General features: G+C 41.0%; 1 protein-coding gene across 1 annotated transcript; it reads left to right on the top strand.

The window, feature by feature from the left end:
- The first annotated feature begins 1,472 nt into the window (after positions 1 to 1,472).
- LOC131233355 (probable carboxylesterase 15) lies at positions 1,473 to 15,789 on the top strand. The gene is made up of 2 exons (XM_058230045.1): positions 1,473 to 2,229; positions 15,118 to 15,789. The coding sequence occupies exons 1-2, from the start codon at positions 1,565 to 1,567 to the stop codon at positions 15,452 to 15,454; spliced, it is 1,002 nt and encodes a 333-aa protein (XP_058086028.1). The 5' UTR covers positions 1,473 to 1,564; the 3' UTR covers positions 15,455 to 15,789.
- The last annotated feature ends 397 nt before the right edge of the window (positions 15,790 to 16,186 follow it).

The following is a 16,186-nucleotide window of genomic DNA, read 5'->3' as shown; positions in this document are numbered from 1 at the left end:
CAAATGGACCACACCGAAAATAGCAATGAGGATAATGATTTTCACTGTTAAAAAATCTGATCAAGATCGACTCGGTTCGGCGGTTCGGGTCAGACTAACCATACATCGGATCGGTTCGACTCCGACGGCCTGAACTCGGTTTCGGATCGGATCGGGTTCGAATCCGGCCACATAGATTTCAGACCGAATCGGGTTGGACCGAATCTAGTCCGACTCGGTCCGATGCCTAGCTGTAGCAGGTATCCACCCAATCAACCCAACTGACCCCGCTTGGGTTGGGCTTGGGTTGAGAATTCCCAACCTAAGATTGGGTTGGGTTGGGTTGGGTTGGGTTGGGTTGAGCACTAGCCCGACCCAACCCAACCCAACCAACTTTCAGCCCTACCTGGACCACAAATGTTTGTTGCCACCGTAAGCCCAGGGGACGCGGATTGCCTACCAACGCTCTACTGGTGATGTGGCTATTAGATAGTGACATGTGAGCCTCACCATGATATATATATGTTTTATCCACACTGCCCACCATTAAGAAAAATAGTGGTGATTAAACACCCACCATTAAAAACTTCTTAGGTCCCACTGTAATGGTGGTGATTAAATACCCACCATTAAACACCACTATTTCCTGTGGTGTGGTCCACTTGAAATTTAGATCTACTTCATTTTTGAGCTCATGCTTTGAACTAATCCGAAAAAATAGATGGACAGCAGATAAAACACATATAATGTGGTGGGCCTCACAAAGCACCATAAGTAGCCACAGTCAGCGTTATAACCGGAGCGCACCTATCTTGGGATATTAAAGGTCGTTTGGGATATCACACCACACCTGTGACTCAGACATTAAAAAATTCGCATTACTTTTCAATTCCTTCCGTCTAAATAAAATATTTGAATTTCAACGCTCATCCGCACATCCGTAAGTCATTTTGCCATCCAGTTTCATTTACCTCTCCAATGCCATTTTCTATTTTTGCAGGAAGTTATGCGTGGAGCCCACCATGATGATTGCGAGAAATCCATCTTGCCCGTTCATTTAGCCGGATCTTGTTGGGATATGAGCCCAAAAATAAGACAAATTAACAGCTTTAGTAGGACTCATGACAAGAAACGGTTAGGATTGAACGTACACCATACAAGCATCCGTAGGGTCACGGAAGTTTTGGATGAAGCTAATAATTTTATATATTCAGTTCATCTCAGTAGAAATTACTTTATAAACATTTCGAATATCATATAAACATAACGGTAGACTTGAGGTAAGTTTTCAACGGTAATAATTTCTCTACCTACTTTTTCCTGCCTTGCTGCTACTTAAGTTCTGCCTCATATTTGGACTCATCTGTTAACATGAGCTGGCAAAACGGATGGACGGGATTGATTTCTCAGAAACATTATAGGGAGCCCCACCTAGTTTATGAGTACAGTAAACTTCATACGACAGCGTGTCGCAAGCAATCCGCGTCCATAAATGCCCAGCCCATCCCAGCGTCACCAACACAAACAACAGGTTCAGAGAAACGACGGACGGCAAGCACGTGTACTCAGACACTTGCAGACAGACATGGGCACTCCTCCCCACGAAATTGATGGTTTCGGAGACATCCTACGTGTCTTCAACGATGGATCCATCGTTCGTGCGCCTCCAATCAGCTTCGATAATCTCACCCACACCCAAGGCTCCGTTTCTTGGAAAGACGTTGCATACGACGCCTCTCTCGGTCTCTACCTCCGCCTCTACAGGCCGACCGGTCCGTCTCGACCGGGTTCGAAATTACCGGTTTTTTTCTATTTCCACGGGGGAGGTTTTTGCATCGTGTCGCGGCTGTGGCCCGAATGCCACAACAATTGTCTCCGGCTAGCCGCGGAGCTCCCAGCCGTGGTTGTAGCTGCTGACTACCGACTCGCGCCCGAGAATCGACTCCCAGCCGCCTACGAGGATAGCTTATCAGCCGTCCAATGGGTCCGGGATCAAGCGATCCCGGGAGATGACGAGAACTGGGTTGCAGACGTGGCGGATTTGGACCGGGTCTTCATCTACGGTGATTCTGCCGGGGCCAATATCGCTCACCACCTGGCGGTCCGGCTTGGCATTGGCTCAGCCGAGCTGGCGCCGCTTCGAGTCCGAGGTTATGTCCTTTTAGCACCCTTTTTCGGAGCGACTATGCGGACCAGATCCGAAACGGAGTGTCCGCCCGAATCCTTCTTGAATCTGGAGCACACCGACAGGTACGTACCCGGCAAACGCAGACTCGTGCACATGCGATTGACGCACGTGTCATGGATCCTGGCCCTTCATGAGGTGGATCCTTCAGTGAACATGCCCTGGCACGAAAAGTAGATCGAATTCGTTGATCAAGCGGGTCATTGAGCACGAGAGAAATGGACGGTTGGGAAGAACAATGACTTACATATCCAATTATTAGCGTCGGGCATATTCATATTGATCTGCACTTGATGAACGGCTAGGATCTTGCCGTGTGTGCCATAAGGCTCTTCATCCATCTCATGCACACTAGATCTTAGTTAAAAACGCCAAAACTCGACTCGGCTGGAATGTCCAACAGAGCTGAGTTGACTCAAAACTCAACCGAGTCTAAGCTGTGTTTCAAGTCGAGTCAGTGAGTTTTGAAACTATGTGATCTGGTACGTTTGTTTTCTTCTCGCCCATCTATAGCGTTTACATGGATCATTGGAGATGGGCCATGGTACAAAAATCACAAGCATTGAACATCTATTTCTATAGATTTTAATAATAATAATAATAATAATAATAATAAATATTATTATTATTATTATTATTATTTTATTTTGGATGTGGAATGTTGACTAGATTAGATGTGAGCTTTTGTATTCACTTAATTAGATTGCCTGATCATCAATGGGTGTGATTTCTGAACCCTAGAATATCCTAGGTGGTGCCCACCATATGGACTGTTGCTCAACTGAACAAAAAACGAGTTGGACCCACCAACAACACATGATGAATGGGAATGAGTAGTCTAAAAGGTGCAAATGACAAAGAACTAGGAATCACAACTTCTCTGTTCAGTCCCCATCACAAAAGTGTTTGCATCTGTTTCTGTCCTATGCATGGTGGGTTCAATGGATTCCAAACCCTTTGGATTCGGAATTGGAATCCATTAAACCTCCTTTTTGAAAAACCTCCTGTTATGTTTGGTTTCTGAATCCCTTGTAATTTAAAAGTAGCTATGTACGGTGTATATATATTTACATGGATTTGAATTTAATTAGTAAATCTACTTTAAAATATCTAATTAGTGTATGTATGTAATGTTTGACGCAATAGTTGTAGTAAACCCATTATATACTTTGCTTGAAAGTGATGAAATTTCAAATCTTGAACAGGCCACAAGCACAATATCACATCCGAGTGACTAACCAATGATTTATAATAGCTGATTTACATGGTGAACGTTTGGACGGCATAGATTATCGTATTAAAGTAATTATATATAGTGATGCAATTAATAATCTAATTGTTTGAGGATATCATTAATGGGCCATGTGCCTAATAAATTAATAGTTTAGTGACATGTGCAGCTCTTAAAAAGATTTTAGATGTAATCCAAGCTTTCACTATATGTTTCAAACTCCCTCTTTGAGGGGATTTGAAACACTAGAGATTTTTTAACCCTCAGTTACTTTATGGTACAAAACATACATGGGATTTGAAATACCCTCAAAGCACCCCAAATCCATGGTGCCAAACGGCGTTATGATGGATGGAACGGATCTTGGATCTATCATGCCATGTTGCACATGTATGAGTGTAGGTAGCTTTATTGCACACGTACATGGGCTTAGCAAGGCTCTCCTCGGTATATTCCACAAATGTAGGGCAGCAAACGTGCTAGGTCGGTGGGAAATAAAGTGAACTCTCACCTACGACCCAACCTTTTCGTTTTGGAATTGTCTGTTTTCACCTTTGCATTTGAAAGCATCGTTTACTTTTAAAAGAATATCCTTGTGAAAAGGTTGTAGGTGAAGTTAACCTACAGCCGGCTCCAGACAATCAGTAGTTGGTTGGAATCTGAACGGATGGATGTTCACAAAAGATGCCAAAATGACAACGTGGACACCCATGAAGAAGTGCCAAGTCACACCTGTACTTTGATTAGGCTTGGCTGGCATAACAGGCCATGTAGTTCCTAACATAAATGTACCGAAAATCAGGACGGTACATTAATCAAGTAGGCTTACTTAACTTGATTTTGGGCTGTTGGACTTTTTCTTTTTAACTGTCCATTTTCCTTGACCTACCTGATTGGTGGACAGGTTTTTCTATCATTGCAAAATTCCATTTTTAAACTCCATAATTTTGGAAAAATTGCAGACAAATTATTATACCTTTAAAATTCCATATATTTTAAAAGATCGGTGAAAATGCTTATTTTTTTATTTTATTTTATTAGAGAGCAAACTGAATTAAACACCTTTTTGATTTTTCAGTAGAACACATTTTAATATATATGTATATATATAAACTCTTATGGGCTATCTAAATAATAGAGATTGACACCACCCATTAAAAAAGTCAAAAGGACACATAAAAGACATTTTAATTATTGTAATTAAACTTTTTTATTTTAATCTTATTTATATATTAGCATGTATTATATTGTACAGTTGTCTTATTAGCTTTTTTATAGCTACGACCATTTCAATCTTGGCATTATCATTAATTAAGCATTATTTAAATAACCTAAAATGCATTTATATGTAAGTTCTCTCTTCTCAAGAAATATAATCCATGCTAAGATTGTAATGGTCTTAGCTTCACAAAATCTAATTAGACAACTGTACAATATAATACATGCTAATAATATATACACAAATATAGCTTCTTCTTTTTCTTTTTTTTAGTCCAAACGATAGCAAACCTAACCTTATTTTATTTTTAATTTTTTTGCATTTTAAGTGTTTCCTATTTTGCTACGGAACTGTGCTTTTGACAACGGAAATTGAATTCAAACACAGGCATTTTCCCTACCATCTTTGTTTTTTGTCTGTTTTTTCTCCTTTTTTTGTCATTTGTTATTTTGCTGACTATGGTCCCACATGATGAATGAGCGAAATTTACAACACGTGCCATCCAATGGTAAGAGCTAAGAACTAGATAGGTTTAGAGGGGGAGCTCAAGTGACTCGACCCAACTGGCGGGAGCTGGGGCTGCATTGGCTAGATTCAGTGAGTTGATGAGACTGAGTCCGAGTTGACTTGGACGATTCGAAGAAAGACTCAAAAAGTATCATAAACCTTCCTGACTAAAATGCCACTTGCACCTAGCTTGTCGGTGCCGTTCCCCTATAATAGGCCCGTGTTGTCTTCTATGGTATCTCCATATGGGGTTGGTAGGCTCTCGCGCGTGTACTCAAAAGCTGTACGTGTGGTATAAATTCGTGGGACTAAACGTAGACAGGTTCTAACCGCAAAAGTCAGATGAATTAGATGATTCTAAGCCATGACGTTCCCGTGTTTAGTTCAGACCGTTGACTGCTTTCATCTTGAACCGCCCCTTGGGTGCCGCCAACTGGCCAGCCATAATTAAATTGAAGGGGAATTGGCTGTAATGGCCTCGATGTATGGTCAAATTTTCTAAAGAGGTACTACCTTTCAAATATTTCAAGGGTGGCCTTCTAACAACTTTTATAAACTGTTTCGGATGAAAATGCATTTGTCCTTGGATCAGTAGTTATATGGTTTTAGAGTGCAAAAGAAGTTACTTGTCATTTCAATCCTGAAAATTTGACATGGACGGAATCCTTTTTTAGCGTGGGGTGAAAGAAAGGGTCAAGTGTTGCCTTTATTCAGTTTTTACAGATCTTCTTCTTTTTCTATTGTTTTCCTAAAAAAGTGTAAATCAATGGACTAACTGCCAGAGAGGGACATTATTTCTACTTGTTGTTTCTCCCATTTGAAAGATTCTTCCACCACGAGATTAGCATTTTATTATAGGCATTTGCTAAGGTAAAGGAAGATCAAAGTAATGAAGGAGAGAGTTTTGGTTGTCACGTGAAGGGAGTTTATTGTAGGGCACGCCTTGATCAAACATCCACCATTGATAGTTGAAAACCACGACATCATGTTTTGAAACTTTTCACCATTCAAGAAATCAAACCTCGACCATTGACAGTGACAACCACGACCCTTCATAGTTAACAACCATGACCCTTCACATTATAAAATTACGACCAGACGAAGGGTCGTGGTTCACATGCACATTGGATCGTAGTTGTCATCTACGGTGGGTGTTGTGGTTGACAACTACGATCTAATGTGGATGACAATTACGATCAATTGTGCATGTGAACCACAACTCAGACGAAGGGTCGTGATTCACATGCACATTGGATCGTGGTTATCAACCACACAACCACGATCGGTTGACAACCACGATTCAATATGGATGACAACCACGATCGGTTGACAACCACGATCCAATGTGGATGACAACCACGATCCATTGTGCATGTAAATCACAACCCTTCGTTCGGGCCATAGTTGTCATCCACATTGGATAGTGGTTGTGTGAACCACTATCCAATGTGGATGACAACCACGACCCATTGGTCATCATAACCACGACCCTACGTCTGGGTCGTGTTTGTCATCCACATATATATGGTCGTCGTGGTTAACAACCACGACCCATTATGCATGACAACCATGAGCCATTGTTCTTCATAACCATGACCCTTCGTACTAGCTCGATGTATGGTCAAATTCCATGAAGAGGTACTACCGTCCAAATATTTTAAGGGTGGCCTTCTGACAACTTTTATAAATTATTTCGGACGAAAATGCCCTTGTCCTTGGATCAGTAATTGTACGGTTTTAGAGTGAGGAAGAAGTTACCTATTATTTCAATCTCGAGAATTTGACGTGGATGGAAACCTTTTTGAGCAAGGGATCATGGTTGTCATCCACGTTGGATCGTGGTTGTCAACCATGACCCACTCTGGATGACAACCATGATCCATTGTGCATGTAAACCACTACCCTTCGTCCGGGTCATGGTTGTCATCCACAGCGAGGCGTGGTTCACAACCACGATCTAATTTCGATGACAACCATGATCCATTGTTCATCATAACCATGACCCTTTGTATGGTCATCGTAGTTGACAACCATGACCCATTGTGCATGACAACCACGATCCCTTGTTCATCATAACCATGACCTATCATCTGGATCGCGGTTGTAATCCACAGTGAGTCGTAGTTCCCAACCACGATCCAATATGGATGACAACCACGACCCACTGTTCATCATAACCACGATCCTTCGTATGGGTCATGGTTGTCATCCACATAGGGTTGTGGTTGACAACCACGACCCATTGTGGATGACAATCACGACCCATTGTTCGTCATAACCACAACCCTTCGTCTGTATCGTGGTTATCATCCACAGTGGGTCGTGGTTGACAAGGAAATTTTAATGTACGATGCCAGAGACTCAAAAAGGATTTGTTGTGAGAGATGATATTACGTATCGATAGCTCTTAGATAAAATGCATCAGATTACGAGACTACATCGGATGAATTTGATTTGATAATTAAAGTTGTGTATGGTGATGCACTGCATGTATTCCTTCATCCATATAAAATCAAAGACGATAAAGATCTCGAAGCATATATGTTATTCTGTGGACAGAATCTACCAACACAAATACCATCGTATATAAAGAAAGTGAGGCTTAGAGCTCTCGTTGAAGATAATAGCATACATTCTACTTTACATTCGAACCTATCATCCATTGATTTGGAGCCTTCAAGTAATGATCGGAGAGTCGATGATTCCGATATACTTGGCCCTTCAAGTAATGATAGATATCATGATCTAAGACTCGATTATTGTGATACACTCGACCCTTCATGTAATGATATACATCATGATCGAGGAAATGATGAATGTGATATACCTGGCCCATCAAGTAATGATAGATATCATGATCGAGGACTCGACGATTGCGATATACTCGGCTCATCAAGTAACGATCAATTTTAAGGAACAGCTGACAACTGCAATATCCAAATCTCATCCGTCAATGAAGCTTCTTTTGATCCCTCTATGCAGTTCAATCCACAGCCTATAAACTTAAATTTACCCATACCGGTCTACAAAGAAAATGGAGATATTCCTATATCATTGTATATTGTATTCACTTTATCTGATGAAGCTTTTGTCAATTCAGATTATCAAAGATATCCGAAATTGATGGAAGATTCATTTGAAATATTTGTCAGACAAGTGTTTAAGGACAAAGGCCGATTATAACATTTTCTATGTAAATATGCGATGCGTCACAACTTCTAGTATAAGATCTTGAAGTCTAACAAGCTAAGATATACGATTAGGTGCATTATAGGAAATTGTAGTTGAAGGATGCATGCTTCAAAATTGGACGGCGCAGGAATGTTCAAAATAAAGACTTACAACTCCAGGCATACATGTAGCACATTGTTTGAGGCGATACGCCGCTCCGAGCCAACGATCATGGAAGACGGAGTGATATAGTAACTTCGAAGAGGAAGGGAAGAGATCATCGTCAAGCCACCAGTCTGATGAGTAGTGAATTTGGTGTTAGTCGTATGAGTTCGGGACTGACTTGCACGCTAAAAGAAATTCAATATCGAATGAGTGAGACGTACGGGGTTGAGATCAGCTGCAAGAAAGCATGGAAAGGTAAAGAGATTTCAACAAAAGAAGTCTTGGGATCTTACAAGGGTTCTTATAATGAGCTTCCGGCCTATCTTCATGAGTTGAAAAATGCTAATTTAGGGACAGTGGTGAAATTACAGGTGAATGAGAAAACAAATAGTTTTGAAAGATGCTTCATTGCAATTGGACAATGGATCAGAAGCCTACGTCTGCATATTCAAAGGGTTTTGTGTGTTGATGCGGCACATTTGACAGGAAGGTATAAGGGTGTTCCTTTCATGCCTACTGAATTGGATGAAAATAATCACATTCTCCCTGTACCATTTGGGATCGAAGAATCAGAGAACAATAGTAATTGGAAGTGATTCCTTCGAAATTTATCCAAAAAAATCGAGATTCTTCCAGGACTAGTTATAGTGTCAGATCGTCACAAATGGTTGGTCAGTGAAGTCCCTAACATCTTCCCCTATGCAATCCATGGATATTATACTCATCATATTCTGGGAAACATGAAGAAGGTGTGTTCGGATGATTCTATGAGGGAATACTTTTGGGGTGTTGTTAAGACATACAGGACATCCGCATTTTTGGAGATGATGCGATGCATTCAAATGGTGAACCCCACAGTATATCAGTTCCTTAATAACATAAAAAAGGAAAGATGGGCATCTGTATTCTTTCTTGGCATGAGGTATAACATCGTAACCACCAACATCGTCGAGAGCATGAATGCATTGTTCGTAGACGCACAAGAGTACCTCATCATGAAACTTCTTGAAGTAATAAGGAGTAAAATCCAAGACTTCTTCCTCTGCAGACGAGACAAGGCGTCGGCTTGTAAAGGAATTTTGACTCCTTTGGCAAAAAAAAAAAGATTGAGCAAACTTTATCACTCGAAAATACGAAAGACACAATATATTGTCATTTCAACGAATGAGTTCCAAGTGACAGCATGGGGAATGACCGATGTAGTGAAACTAAGATGAATGAAGTGCATGTGCAATCACACCTAGATCCATAGCTCAACTGGCAGACTGAGTGGAGATACATCGTTTCATCACTTGAGGTCTTGGTATCGATCCCTGGTGGGGGTAGCTAACATAGAGTGTGTGTACGAACATGGGTGTGTACTAATAAGCTAACCCAAAAAAAAAAGTGTACGTGCGGTGAGTTTAGTTCTATGTTACTACCTTGTGTTCATGTGATAGCGGCCTACGATAGGTATCAGCTTAATATTTACAAATACTTCTCTCTATTCTACTCAAAAGAATTGTTAAGTCAAACATACCAAGATTCAGTTTACCCAGTGTTTAGCAAGACACAATGGAATATTTCAGATGAAGTGAACATTTTATGTGAGAATATGAAACCTCCATAAACGAGAAGATCTGCTGGAAGATCGAAAAAGGTTTGAATTACATCCTAAGGAGAAGATAGACCAACACCCAAATGCTCGAGATGCAATCAAATATTTTACAATCGGCATCGATGCACCTTCATCCTTGCAGGCTAAGGCTAATGAAGACTTATTACTTTTGAAGAAAAAAAATTTGTCGTAATGTAATGTAATCACACTAATGAGAATTTTGGGCTTGTGAATTATAATATACTTATTGATGTTGGCATTTAAGTATATGATGCATGTGTATTAACCACGACCCAGTGTGGATGACAATCGAGTTCCATACGAAGGGTCATGGTTCACATGCACAATAGATCATATTTGTCATGAACAAAGGATTGTGGATGACAACCACGACCCAATGTGGATGACAATCACGATCCGTTGTGAATGTGAACCACGACCTAATGTGGATGACAATCAAAACCCTTCATGGATGACAAAGGATCGTGGTTTACAACCATGATCCATCATGGATGACAACCACGACCCATATAACACGACGACCATGGCCCCTGATAACCGACAATTACAACCCTTACTACATGATAACAACGACCCTTACCACATTATAACCACAACCCAAAAATTATTTGGTATTGGTTGTGGTTGTAATGTATTAAGGGTTGTGCTTGTAATTTAATAAGGGTCGTGTTTGTAAACGTTAATGTAATTAATAACATTATTATAATATTAGGATCAGGCTGATGTTATGTACCCTAGGCCTGAGATTAATAACATTATTATAATATTAGGATCAGGCTGATATTATGTGCCATAGCCCTCATATTAATAATATTATTATAATATTATGTAATTAATAACATTATTATAATATTAGGATCAGGCTGATATTATGTGTCCTAGCCCTGATATTAATAACATTATTATAATATTATATAATGTAGGAAGGATGGGTGGCATGGATTATACACATGCATCAGTGTGGGCCCCACGAGTTAGGCCTTACCCATCGTGGATGACAACCACGATCCATATAACTTGAGAACCACGACTTATAAAACAAGACAACCTCGACCCATTACAACCATGACCCATATAACATGACAACCACAATCCATGTAACATGACAACCACGACCCCGTGTAACTTGGCAAGGGTCATGGTTGTGATGAGTTAAGGGTCATGGTTGTAGCGTAGTAAGGATCGTGGTTGTTGGGTTGATGTAATTAAATAACTTATTTATTTAAAAATAATTTGAGTCGAGGTGATCCGTTCCGTCCACCTTGTCAGCCAACTTGCCATAGGGCCAAAAAGTTCCACTTTGTATGATATCCACTTCTAACAAACATCGCAGTGAGCCTGGAAAGTATCAACAGTAGGTGACACTATCACCATTTTTTTCTATCGTGTGGCCCACTCTATCTGTGGATTAGGCTGATAATTGTGCCCTAACCGTAAGATGACACAGCAGGAAGGATGGGCGGCATAGATTTTACACATGCATTAGTGTGGGCCCCACGAGTTGGGCCTTACCCATCGTGGATGACAACCACGATCCATATAACATGAGAACCATGGCCCATATAGCAAGACAACCTCGACCCATTAGAACCACGACCCATATAACATGACAACCACGATCCATGTAACATGACAACCACAACCCCGTGTAACTTGGCAAGGGTCGTGGTTGTAATGTATTAAGGGTCGTGGTTGTAGCGTAGTAAGGGTCATGGTTGTCAGGTTGATGTAATTAAATAACTTGTTTATTTAAAAATAATTGGAGTCGAGGTGATCCGTTCCGTCCACCTTATCGGCCAGCTCACCGTGGGGTCAAAAGGTCCAGTCTTATGCGGTGTCCACTTTTAACAAACATCGCATTGAGCTTGGAAAGCATCAACAATGGGTGCCATTATCACCATTTTTTTCTATTGTGTGGCCTACTCTATCTATGGATCAGGCTGATAATTGGGCCCTAGCCCTAAGATGACATAGCAGGAAGGATGGGTGACATGGATTATACACATGCATCAGTATGGGCTCCACGAGTTGGGCCTTGCCCATGCTAAAAAAGGCTTCCGTCCACTTCAAATTCTCGGGATTGAAATGACAAGTAACATCTTCTGCACTCTAAAACCGTACAACTACTGATCCAAGGATAAAGGCATTTTCGTCTGAAACAGTTTATAAAAGTTGTCAGAAGGTCACCCTTGGAATATTTAGAAGATAATTCCTCTCTATAGAATTTGACCATGTATCGAGGCCAATATGGTTAATTTCCCTACATGGAATTGGCGTCCAGTGAATTGCCTCCTGCCCCACGCATGGGCTCCTTGGGGCCCTCCGTGATGTATGGGTTTTATCCGCATAATTTTTTCTGATTATTTTATGGCATGAGCTTAAAAAATAAGCAGATCCAAGACTCAAGTGGACCACACCACAGGAGGCAGTGGTGATAATGACACCCACTGTTAAAACCGTCTTAGGGCCCACCGTGATGATTTTTTGCCATCCGACCCGTTCTTAAGGTCCCACACACCTGGATGAAGGAAAACAAGAAAAACAAAAACAAAACTTCTGTGGCCCCTGGGAAGTTTTTAATGGTGACCATTCAATCCCCACTTTGTGGTCCACTTGAGCCTTAAATGTACCTCATTTTTCACGTCATAAACTAAAATGATATGAAAAAATGGATGAACGGCATGGATAAAACCCATATATCACAGTGGGCCCCACAGAGCCCAAGCGGGGGCAGGACGCGATCCACTTCCCAATCCGCTTCCCTGGGCCTCACTTTTCATTTTGATGGTTTGAATTAGCTTCCATGAATAAAATGCCTAAATTTTCTGAGATGAGGTGCATGAACTGTCAGACTCTACCTACCAGAGTATTAAAGATAGACTTAGATGCCCACTATAGATTGGTCCCCATGCCTGTTTCTCAAATTTACTCTTCATTACTCGTCCACATAACTCGGGCAGCTAGGAGTTAGGACCGTACTTCAATCCATCTACAGCAGGTCCACCCACTGCTTTGGATGATTCGGACTTGAGTTGCGTGCCACGTATAGAGTAGCAGAGCTTCCCCACGTTGTTTGTGGTACGATGCCTACAGCCCTATCATTTCCTTACAGTAAGATCCTTTTCCATGAGTGGGATTTCAGGAAATGGTGCAACTTGGGTTGGGTCAACCATGACCCAAATGGCCCATTCTAAACTATGGGTCGTCTGCGTTGAGGTTGGGTTGGGCTTAAAATACTCAAAATCCAACACTCAACCTGACCTTATATGCAATACATTTGTAGTGTACTATAACTAATATACATTATATAAATTTAAAATCAGGGTACACACAAATATATATATATATATATATATATATATATATATATATATATGCTCAATTGGGAACCTATTCTTATGAGTATTTGTGATATGGCATACAATGAAACACCTAGGGTCCAACTTTCAGCTTGATCTAAAATTTTAGTGGGCCATGGGAAAAGGAAACAATTGCCTCCCTTGATCTCTCTTTTCCATGGCCCACCAAAGTTTTGGATAAGGTTGGAAGTTGGGCCTTAAGGGTTTCATGGGTGCCACATCACATGTATTGTTTGAATTTTGGGACATGATATTGTGCAAAGGTGCTTAGGATGAGCATGACTATACTTAGGATGACCAAAAGTAATGGCAGTCACTGAGACATTGTCAGTGACTGCCATTACTTTTGGTCCATATATAGTATGTTCACACTATGCACTACCTAATGAATTCTGCTGGTCTTCACACTTTGTGTCGTTGGTTGGGATCTTTCATACAATGTTCCACCACCTCGTATGATGGCCTCTTCATTGAATATACATGAGTTGCTAATCATGACTTTATTAGAAGAAGAGTTTTTGGTCATTAGAAGTCTAATGATTAGAACTGTTCGTGTTGTGGAGTTCATGTTGAATGGGCCACCGACAGAAAATTACACTATGGACGATTGTGACATCTTCATTAGTAAATGAGTTTAAAACAAAGAAGATGGAATTTTCCATTGGCTCTTATTTAGTATAAAAATCAAGGGTTAAGATTATAAACTTCACCTTGCTGGTGTTTTTCTGGGAAGTTACATGTATTACTATTATGTTTCACTTCATGTATTAGTTTAGGAGTTATGTTAATTTTGTCAACCTAACATAACCCGACCCAACCCAATCCAACACAACCCAACCTGACCCAATTCAACCCGAATTTTGTTAGGGTTGAGCATTGAATGCCTTGGGTTGGATTTAGGATTGGGTTAGGCCTTGGGCTGACTACTTTTGGTGTTGGATCGGGCTTGGGTTAACCTTCAACTTGGCCAACTCGCCGAAGCCGCAACCCTACATAGAGTATATTCTTTTAGATTGTACAAGTGGACCCATGCTTCAGATTGAGCCCCTTTTAATGATTTTATGCTTTTAAACAAATGCACTCACACCCCACACACACCCATGCGCTCACGCCACAATGATATTTTACCATAATGAGTACTTAAACTCATGACCCTGTGTTGAAATCCACAATGATATTTTACCATAATGAGTACTTAAACTCATGACCTCGTGTTGAAATCTTATGAGTCTACCACCGAGCCATGAGTAAGGACCCCACGAGGCCCCGATTTGAACCATCATTCTTTCATATATACAACTAGGGATAATTAGTTATGAGAAAAATTCACACCAATCAGATGATCCTAAGCATCCAATCAATAGCATGGATGATGAACAATTGAGATTAAGAAAATAAACGAAATAGGTCCAATCATCATCTTGAACCATCCATCCTATAGATCCCACTTTGTATTGCGTAAGATTCCAACGTAGCACTTCAGGGATAAAGAAAATAAAGGAAATAGGTCCAATCATCATTCCTTCCCTTTCTAAATAATGCGCATCTTACTAGTGGACCCCAACCATGTCAGATATTTAGGTTATCTGACCTCAATTGTGGGGCCCACCAGATGGACAGTCCACATGGTGGGCCAATGACAGGTAAGTCCTACATCAGTTTCTCATCACTTCTTTTATACAGGTTTTGGAGGCTCTCTCTGCCAGTTGGAGAGAGTAGGGACCACCCATTTGCGAACCCATTTGGACCCGTTAGTCAGAGCCTTGAATCCGCCTCCCTAGACCCGATTCTGGTGGTGGTTGGTACCTGCGATTTATTGAGAGATCGGGCCGAGGAATACGCAAGGAGATTGAAAGGGTGGGGAAAGAAAGTGGAACTTGTGGAGATGGAAGGCGAACAACACGCGTTCTTCATGCTGGACTCAGTTTCAAAGGCAGCCGACGAGGTAATCCGAGTCATCAAACGATTCATGGCACAAAGCTCCGAGTCAAACCGAGTTGGAGGCCATACCGCGCTATGATGGACGGTCAGGATTGGTAGAGCTAGGGTTGGGCTCTAAAACAGACATTTGGCACTTTTCATATCAATAATACTATGTGGCATGGGGTACCGTACATTTGGCCAGTTGTCAAGTGGGCCACTATAAAAAAATAAAAAAATAAAAAAACATGGAATCATGGACCGTTCATCTCATGGGTCCATTAATGTGTGATAGATATCATAAAATATTAGACAGATTGGAATATCATAACTCCGATTGAAATTTGGACCAATGGTCAGATTGTTATCTAGATGGTCAGTAGCTGTAAAGCGGGTTTATCACAACGAACGAACGGTCCGATCTTGTTCATGTACCATATTCGACGTTATTTTTTCTTTTAATATCTTTAATTTTCCATGTAAGGTTTCAATCTGAGTGATTATTCTAAGTGGGCCCTACCATTGACGGCTCGTGAATAATATCTTTCCCGCCAACATGCAGGTGTGTATGACATCAGCACCACTAAAAAGGTAGGCCCCACCATGAAGATGACCTGACAAAAATCCAGAGTTTGAATCAATGGACAGCCGTTGAGCTGACTCAATAGACAGGTGTGGCTCACCTGTGAGTGGATCATCCTGATTTTCTGCCTTCTATGGGGGATTTGGTATATTTCATGTGCGGTCCTCATACCTAGGACCATTAATCCCGTGGACGGTCATTGTTAATTAGCCGTTGATGAGTGTCAAGCTACCTCCATTCGGTAAAGCA

This window comes from Magnolia sinica, chromosome 18 (genome assembly GCF_029962835.1).
Source record: "Magnolia sinica isolate HGM2019 chromosome 18, MsV1, whole genome shotgun sequence".
Taxonomy (NCBI): domain Eukaryota; kingdom Viridiplantae; phylum Streptophyta; class Magnoliopsida; order Magnoliales; family Magnoliaceae; genus Magnolia; species Magnolia sinica.
The sequence above is the reverse complement of the archived record's forward strand: the minus strand, read 5'-3'. Positions and strand labels throughout refer to the sequence as shown.

What these genes read in the sequence shown, in the direction of transcription:
- LOC131233355 (XM_058230045.1), top strand. Translation starts at nt 1,565, where the DNA reads ATGGGCACTCCTCCCCACGAAATTGATGGTTTCGGAGACATCCTACGT. An exon ending in AATCTGGAGCACACCGACAG is followed by an intron (nt 2,230 to 15,117) that starts GTACGTACCCGG and finishes TCTTTTATACAG; the next exon opens with GTTTTGGAGGCTCTCTCTGC.